This window comes from Pyrus communis, chromosome 5 (assembly GCF_963583255.1).
Source record: "Pyrus communis chromosome 5, drPyrComm1.1, whole genome shotgun sequence".
Taxonomy (NCBI): Eukaryota; Viridiplantae; Streptophyta; class Magnoliopsida; order Rosales; family Rosaceae; genus Pyrus; species Pyrus communis.
In genome coordinates this window covers 4,315,724-4,324,958 of record NC_084807.1, presented here as the reverse complement: position 1 = coordinate 4,324,958, position 9,235 = coordinate 4,315,724, and the positions used below count along the sequence as shown (strand labels likewise).

The following is a 9,235-nucleotide window of genomic DNA, read 5'->3' as shown; positions in this document are numbered from 1 at the left end:
AGCTTTCACTTTTATAAAGAAAATTGTATTCACATACAAAAATTTACACATCAATCCTTTTTGTTATCAATTTTGTATAGTCAAAAATCAAATAAAATTACTCCATACTGATTTATTATGACTAATAATACTATCTATGATAAATTGTAAAATTCTAAATTTTAATCTATTTGTAATAGGATAAAGATATAGGAACATGATTAACATACATCTTATTTAGTTTCTTACACACACTTGTTTAATTATGATCAAATTAAAAATTTAACAGTAGGGTGCAAATTGACTAATTATAAGAGTTGAGGGGGGAAATTGGCTAAATTAAAGTTGAGGGGGGAAATTGACTAATCATGAGAGTTGAGGGGGGAAATTGGCCAAAATTAAAGTTGAGGGGGGAAATTGGCTAATGGTCACAAGTTCAGGGGGGAAATTGATAATATACCCTTCTTGATTTGCCTCCGAACTTTTATGTAACTGTTAATTTTTTTTTTTTTTTGAAATTTTATTTTAGCTGATTCTTATTTTAAACTGTTATAAATAGTCAATTTTTTCTTGTTGGATTTAAAATTTTTTTCTCTATTTTGGTCACGCAAACAACACATGACAATTGTATGAAGGCAAAAAGGTAATTTTATTTTGGTAAATTGGGTGCAAAGCTAATACTTTGCAGCTACTAATTCAAATAGAGAGTGAACGGCACTGAGGAAGTCGAGAAGGAAAAAACAAAAAGCAATTTGAGTGAACCGCGTCGAGGAGGTGGAGAAGGAAAAAACAAAAAGCAATATGAGTGAATAGCGTCGAGGAGGTGGAGAAGGAAAAAACAAAAAGCAATTTGATGTCCACATTAGGAATAAAATTACTTTATTGCCCTCATACATTTGTTGTGACCAAAATAGAAGAAAATTTCCAAAATCTAACATTAAGGGAAAATTTGGTTAATTATAACAATTCAGGCGAGTAATCGACTAAAATTAAAATTTATACATAAATTTAGCAACTTTTTACAAGTTCAGAAGGAAGGAAGGAGATAGACAAATATCTCATTAAAATTACCAACAAAACTTATTCCTTCTAATCTTTAAAAAAAGTTTAAAATTAAGATGGACAATTTTTCTTTGCGTCTCCATCTACGTTCGTCACTTTGACAAAATATGCAATCTGACTTTCATATTTCTATTATTTTTTTTCTTTAAAATCCAATAGATTGTCTAAGTCAAGCCAATTCTAGACAATAAACGAGCCCTGAAATAGGTGAAGGTGGGTTCCTTCACGTAATTCAACAACCGCATAAAAGCTAAAAGCAGCTTCAGCACCACACAAAAGCTAAAAGCAGCTGCTCACTCAGCCTGGTTTCTGCCATTTTCTTCTGCATAAACTTATTATTATCACAGAGGGAGGAGCGTTGGTGGTAAGTTTTTACCAAAAAACCACATTAGCAAGTATGATTTTTTGTGATTTCTTTTCTTGTGGCTTTGGTTAAACAATGGAGTGCATCTTTTAATTTGCAACTTATTTATTGATTGTTTGCGTTTATAGAAACAATTGGTATAATCAAATTAGCTAGAACAGTGTTTATCTTATATATTAAAATCTGCATCTTATAGTTTTGATATTGTAATATCGTTTTCGATAAAAGTAAGTTGTGTGTATTTGTTTTCTTTATACTTGATTGTCCATTTTTCTGGTTGTTGTTTGATTTAAATAACCTTTCATCAATTGACGGGAAGTAGCAAATTAAAAAACTCGAGAAAACTTACTATAAGTCTAATTTTTTGAACTATTATTAAGAATAGTTTACTTGTTGAAATAAATTCAGTGATTAGGAATTAAATCTCTTCCTGACGTACTTCTCACGGCTCGTTTTATCTTCGTAATTTCTTTTCGGGTGCATTTTTGCTCACGAATCATTATTATATCAAGTGATGATAATACTCACAATTCTATTTATCATCGTTTGATGAGTTTAAAATTTGAGGTCTGTATCTATTTACTACACATATATAAAATTTAAACTTATTTTACGATAATAAATAGAGTAGTGAGAATCACTATCACTTGAGAATAGTAAGTAGAACTATTCCTTTTCTTTTTTTTTCTTCTTTTGGTTCTTCTTTCTCATTTTTGTATGGCTTCTGCTACTGCTTTGTTCTTAAATGTAGAAATGAATTTCCCTTAGAACAACTCCAGTGTTGGAGCCCTACCCCTAGGCTATTCAATATTCAATCCACTTGGTGAACAGTAACTGCCCTTAATGAACAATAATCGCCTTTTGCATCTCCACTGTTACACTTCAATAGCCCTGGCAATAGGCAATAAAATATTAGTATTTTATTTATTTATAAAATAATACAAAATAATTTTAATTGTAATTTCGGATAAGATTTTTGATCGTTCTCGTTGCACCACGTGTCATTATCCAAAGTATTATTAAATAATACAAAATAATTTTATTTGTAATTTCGGATAAGATTTTTAATCGTTCTCGTTGCGCCACTTGTCATAAAATCCGAAAAGACAATTATTGGGGATGGATTTCTGATAAGATTTTTAATCGTACTCGTTACACCACGTGTCATTATCCGAAAATACAATTATTAGTGATGGATTTCTGATAAGATTTTTAACCAAACATGTCGCACAGCGTGTCATAATCTGTTTACAATATTTGAGGATAGATTTCCATCAGATTTTTAACGAATGATGGAATGCCACGTGGCATTATCTACAACCTAATCCTTTCTAAATCCTCCATATTTATAGAAAAGTAAAAACAATTTTTTTAAAAAAAATTTCAGATTTTTTTTTCGAATTTTTATTCAACTAATTAATCTCTGCCGTTGGATATAAAAAAATTTGAATTCCAACACTCCAGATTGTGCCACGTGTCACAACGGTAACTTTTCTTAATTTTAAAACTATTTTTTCTTTTATTTATTTATTTATAAAGCATATTAATATTGACCGTTGATCTCAGATCGAACGGTGGATATTAACTAAGACTTTTTTTAATTTTTTTTACCGTTGAGATCGAACAATCCAAGTTAAAGAGCCGTAGAGATCGAACGGACCATGGGAAGCCACGTGGCTTCCCAACGGTAACTGAAAAAGTGACTGATTTTTCTAAAATTGTGTCGGCGACGCGCCCCCACGCGCAAGTGGGATGCACTTGCCTAACAGAAAAAAAAATAAAAAAAGGCCTGACGTCGGCCCTAGCGTCACATCCATTTGGACTCTCAGGCTGGTAATTCTTCACTGGCCCGGAACTCTGGCCTCCACCTCCACTCAGGCTCCTTCACGCTGGAGCTGGTCCATAGAGCCTTATGCCCCTTTTCTTTGGTCTGTCCCCCGAGCATCCACCTACGGTGGAGTTGCTCTTATTGAACCTTGTTTGGTCAAGTCTGATTAAAGCACTCCAACCAACCCAACAGATACGAGACAGGTGGCACCAAAGCACCATGGAAGCATTCTCCTCTTTTATTTCTTGTTTTCTTTTCAATCAACTCATTTTATTGTATCTTTGTGTTTTTGTTCCTCACGTTTCAAACTTCAAACATCTTCGATCTTTCTTTTCTCTCACAAATCATCATCTCCTTTCTCAAAATGTATTATAATGTTTTTATGCATACGAAAAAAGGTGTATATTTAGTTTCAAATATATGATCATTTGATTACTTACCATGTAAATCGATTTTCTATTTTAAATGCTTAGGAATTGTATTCTCTAATTAAAGAATTTAAATATTTTTATCTAAAAGGGTAAAATTAGTATAAAAATATTAAATTAGAATACTGAACTCACTACCGAAAAAACTTTTTTTAGGACCTAAATCTAAAAGCACTTTAAAACTTATTATACAATGATGTCCTCAAGTGTAATGTTATTTTTCTATTTGCTTCTTTACTGCAGGTGAGCAAAGTTTCATACTTTCCATCTTCTCATAACATGTTTAATTAAGAGGATCACACTCATCTTGTTGGTTGGATTGCTGGCGTGGGCATATCAGGCCACCCGACCACCACCTCCGAACATCTGTGGTTCGCCTGGCGGTCCACCCGTCACAGCGCCTAGAATAAGGCTAAGGGATGGAAGATTTTTGGCCTACAAGGAACATGGTGTTCCAAAACAAGTGGCCAAGTACAAGATTATCTTTGTTCATCCCTTCTCTAGTTCCCGACATGAACCAATCATTGCAACAGCCGTCTCTCCGGTACTGCCTTGCTTGATTCTTTTCAGTTCAACTCTTTATTGGTTGACTTCGTGGTGGGTGTTTTTTTTCTTTCCTCAGGACGTTATTAAAGATTTAGGTGTGTACATTGTGTCTTTCGACAGACCAGGGTACGGTGAAAGTGATCCGGATCCTAAGCGAACAACGAAGAGCTTGGCGTTAGATATAGAGGAGCTTGGTGATCAGCTGGAACTCGGATCCAAATTTTATGTGATTGGATACTCAATGGGAGGACAGGTCATCTGGAAGTGTCTTCGGTACATCCCTCATAGGTAAGATTTTGCAAGCAGCCTCGTTACCTGATGATGCATCGTTCGGTACTGAAAATTTTCTCTAAAGTTCGATGTGTTTGGGATGCCTGTTACGACAGGCTAGCTGGAGCAGCACTGATCGCTCCGTCGATCAACTACTGGTGGCCAGGACTTCCTGCCAACCTGTCATCTTATGCCTATAAGAAGCAAGCTCCACAGGATCAATGGGCGCTTCGAGCTGCCCACTATATACCTTGGTTAACCTACATGTGGAACACTCAGAATTTCTTTCCTAAACACAGCGTTTTTTCCGGGAAAGTAGAGAATTTGTTTTCCCGCCAAGATTGAGAAACCATTAGGAATGCAAAGGTTTCTGGAAGAGAAAAGCACAAGGTACTTTCCTTATTAGATCGCTAATTGTTTAGGATTTTATAGAAACTCGGCAGCGTTGATGATTTTCTATTGTTTTGTTTTGTTATTTGTTTGGGCAGGCATATGTCACTCAGCAAGGAGAAGCTGAGTCCAGGTTTCGCGAGATGGTAGTTGCATTCGGGAGCTGGGAATTTGATCCTACGGATCTGCAGAACCCTTTTGCCAGCAACGAAGGCTCGCTCCATCTATGGCAGGGTGACGAAGATAAGCTTGTCCCAGTTGAGCTGCAACTCTATATTGCCGAAAAGCTTCCATGGATTCACTACCATGAGTTACCAGGTGGTGGACATTTGTTGCCAGCTGCAGATGGAATGAGTGAAGTCATCTTAAAGGCACTTCTAATTAAAGAGTAGACCATTGACGTCGTCGATACAGGGCAGCTCTCTCAGAGATGCTACATTATAGAAACGATACATTATCTTTTTTTTGGAGATGCTCTAATGGTATGGTTGTAACTAAAATTTTATAGTGATAAAAGGGACACTTTCAAGAGTAAGACTTTCAACGGGCTCTTTATACCTTATGTTTTTTATATAATATTTTATAATGTTCGCATGATAATTGATATTAAACTGTAAAATATCAGAAAGTCGATAAAAAATTTCACTTGGAAGAGAATTTCATTAGCATTTGTCTACTCTTATTAGGACAACTAACAACCCCCGCATGTGTACTTGTCTATTAATTTTACGCAACTGTTAATTTTTTTTTTTTTTGAAATTTAATTTTAGCTGATTATTATTTTAAACTGTTATAAATAGTCAATTTTTATCTGTATTTTGGTCACGCAAATAACACATGATAATTGTATGAAGGCAAAAAGGTAATTTTATTTTGGTAAATTGGGTACAAAGCTAATACTTTGCAGCTACTAATTCAAATAGAGAGTGAACGGCATCGAGGAAGTTGAAAAGGAAAAAACAAAAATCAATTTGAGTGAACCGCGTCGAGGAGGTGGGGAAGGAAAAAACAAAAAGCAATTTGATGTCCACATTAGGAATAAAATTACTTTATTGCCCTCAAACATTTGTTGTGATCAAAATAGAAGAAATTTTCCAAAATCTAAGATTAAGGGAAAATTTGGCTAATTATAACAATTCAAGCGAGTAATCGACTAAAATTAAAATTTATATATAAATTTAGCAACATTTTACAAGTTCAGAAGGAAGGAAGGAGATAGACAAATATCTCATTAAAATTACCAACAAAACTTATTCCTCCTAATCTTTACAAAAAGTTTAAAATTAAGATGGACAATTTTTCTTCGCATCTCCATCTACGTTCGTCACTTTGACAAAATATGCAATCTGACTTTCATATTTCTATTATTATTTTTTCTTTAAAATCCAACAGATTGTCTAAATCAAGCCAGTTCTAGAAAAGAAACAAGCCCTGAAATTGGTGAAGGTGGGTTCCTTCACGTAATTCAACAACCACATAAAAGCGAAAAGCAGCTTCAGCACCACACAAAAGCTAAAAGCAGCTGCTCACTCAGCCTGGTTTCTGCCATTTTCTTCTGCATAAACTTATTATTATCACAGAGGGAGGAGCGTTGGTGGTAAGTTTTTACCAAAAAACCACATTAGCAAGTATGATTTTTTATGATTTCTTTTCTTGTGGCTTTGGTTAAACAATGGAGTGCATCTTTTAATTTGCAACTTATTTATTGATTGTTTGCGTTTACAGAAACAATTGGTATAATCAAATTAGCTAGAACAGTGTTTCTCTTATATATTAAAATCTGCATCTTATAGTTTTGATATTGTAATATCGTTTTCGATAGAAGTAAAGTGTGTGTATTTGTTTTCTTTATACTTGATTGTCCATTTTTCTGGTTGTTGTTTGATTTAAATAACCTTTCATCAATTGATGGGAAGTAGCAAATTAAAAAACTTGAGAAAACTTACTATAAGTCTAATTTTTTGAACTATTATTAAGAATAGTTTACTTGTTGAAATAAATTCAGTGATTAGGAATTAAATCTCTTTACTTCTCAAAGCTCGTTTTATCTTCATAATTTCTTTTCGGATGCATTTTTGCTAACAAATCATTATTATCAAGTGATGATAATACTCACAACTCTATTTATTATCGTTTTATGAGTTTAAAATTTGAAGTCTGTATCTATTTACTACACATATGCAAAATTTAAACTCATTTTACGATAATAAATAGAGTAGTGAGAATTACTTTCACTTAAGAATAGTAAGCAGAACTATTCCTTTTCTTTTTTTCTTCTTTTGGTTCTTCTTTCTCATTTTTGTATGGGATCTCCTACTGCTTTGTTCTTAAATGTAGAAATGAATTCCCCTTGTTGAATCTCGTTTGGTCAAGTCTGATTAAAGCACTCCAACCAACCTAACAAATATGAGACAGGTGGCACCAAAGCACCATGGAAGCATTCTCCTCTTTTATTTCTTGTTTTCTTTTTAATCAACTCATTTTATTGTATCTTTGTGTTTTTGTTCCTCACGTTTCAAACTTCAAACATCTTCGATCTTTCTTTTCTCTCACAAACCATCATCTCCTTTCTCAAAATGTATTATAATGTTTTTATGCCTACGAAAAAAGGTGTATATTTAGTTTCAAATATATGATCATTTGATTACTTACCACGTAAATCAATTTTCCAATTTAAATACTTAGGAATTATATTATCTAATTAAAGAATTTAAATATTTTTATCTAAAAAGGTAAAATTATTATAAAAACATTTAATTAGATTACTAAACTTACTCCCGAAAACAGCTTTTTTTTGGACCTAAATCTAAAGGCACTTTAAAACTTATTATACAATGATGTCCTCAAGTATAATGTTATTTTTCTATTTGCTTCTTTACCGCAGGTGAGCAAAGTTTCGTACTTTCCATCTTCTCATAACATGTTTAAGAGGATCACATTCATCTTGTTGGTTGGATTGCTGGCGTGGGCATATCAGGCCGCCCGACCACCACCTCCGAACATCTGTGGTTCGCCTGGCGGTCCACCCGTCACAGCGCCTAGAATAAGGCTAAGGGATGGAAGATTTTTGGCCTACAAGGAACATGGTGTTCCAAAACAAGTGGCCAAGTACAAGATTATCTTTGTTCATCCCTTCTTTAGTTCCCGACATGATCCAATCATTGCAACAGCCGTCTCTCCGGTACTGCCTTGCTTGATTCTTTGTCATTTTTCAGTTCAACTCTTTATTGGTTGACTTCGTGGTGGGTGTTTTTTTTCTTTCCTTAGGACGTTATTGAAGATTTAGGTGTGTACATTGTGTCTTTCGACAGACCAGGGTACGGTGAAAGTGATCCGGATCCTAAGCGGACAACGAAGAGCTTGGCGTTAGATATAGAGGAGCTTGGTGATCAGCTGGAACTCGGATCCAAATTTTATGTGATTGGATACTCAATGGGAGGACAGGTCATCTGGAAGTGTCTTCGGTACATCCCTCATAGGTAAGATTTTGCAAGCAGCCTCGTTACCTGATGATGCATCGTTCGGTACTGAAAATTTTCTCTAAAGTTCGATGTGTTTGGGATGCCTCTTACGACAGGCTAGCTGGAGCAGCACTGATCGCTCCGTCGATCAACTACTGGTGGCCAGGACTTCCTGCCAACCTGTCATCTTATGCCTATAAGAAGCAAGCTCCACAGGATCAATGGGCCCTTCGAGCTGCCCACTATATACCTTGGTTAACCTACTGGTGGAACACTCAGAATTTCTTTCCTAAACACCGCGTTTTATCCGGGAAAATAGAGAATATGTTGTCCCGCCAAGATTGGGAAAACATTAGGAATGCAAAGGTTTCTGGAAGAGAAAAGCACAAGGTACTTTCCTTATTCGATCGCTAATTGTTTAGGATTTTATAGAAACTCGGCAGCGTTGATGATTTTTGTCTTGTTTTGTTATTTGTTTGGGCAGGAACATGCCACGCAGCAAGGAGAAGCTGAGTCCATCTTTCGCGACGTTATAGTTGGATGTGGGAGCTGGGAATTTGATCCTACGGATCTGAAGAACCCTTTTGTCAACAACGAAGGCTCGGTCCATCTATGGCAGGGTGACGATGATAAGTTTGTCTCAGTTGAGGTGCAACGCTATATTGCCGAAAAGCTTCCATGGATTCACTACCATGAGTTACCAGGTGGTGGACATTTGTTGCCAGCTGCAGATGGTATGAGTGAAATCATTTTAAAGGCACTTCTAATTAAAGAGTAGACCATTGACGTCGTCGATACAGGGCAGCTACAGAGATGCTACATTATATACAAATTATGTTCCAAGAGAAATATTTGTAATGTTACAATTCAAATAGGGGAAATAATGAGAGTCGATTCGAAATTAGTT

The 9,235-nt window shown here is 35.1% G+C and overlaps 1 protein-coding gene and 1 pseudogene across 3 annotated transcripts; both read left to right on the top strand.

Moving 5' to 3' along the window:
- Positions 1-3,066: 3,066 nt before the first annotated feature.
- LOC137733599 (uncharacterized) lies at positions 3,067-5,403 on the top strand (annotated as a pseudogene).
- An 877-nt stretch (positions 5,404-6,280) lies between these two features.
- On the top strand, positions 6,281-9,232 carry LOC137733620 (uncharacterized). 3 transcript variants are annotated; one of them, XM_068472757.1, is made up of 6 exons: positions 6,281-6,464; positions 7,205-7,282; positions 7,752-8,048; positions 8,135-8,346; positions 8,445-8,718; positions 8,813-9,232. In XM_068472757.1, the coding sequence occupies exons 2-6, from the start codon at positions 7,274-7,276 to the stop codon at positions 9,104-9,106; spliced, it is 1,086 nt and encodes a 361-aa protein (XP_068328858.1). In that variant the 5' UTR covers positions 6,281-6,464; positions 7,205-7,273; the 3' UTR covers positions 9,107-9,232. The 3 variants fall into 3 exon arrangements, with proteins under 3 accessions (XP_068328858.1, XP_068328859.1, XP_068328857.1); XM_068472758.1 differs by lacking the exon at positions 7,205-7,282 and having other exon boundaries at positions 6,282-6,464; XM_068472756.1 differs by lacking the exons at positions 6,281-6,464; positions 7,205-7,282 and adding an exon at positions 7,289-7,445.
- Positions 9,233-9,235: the final 3 nt, after the last annotated feature.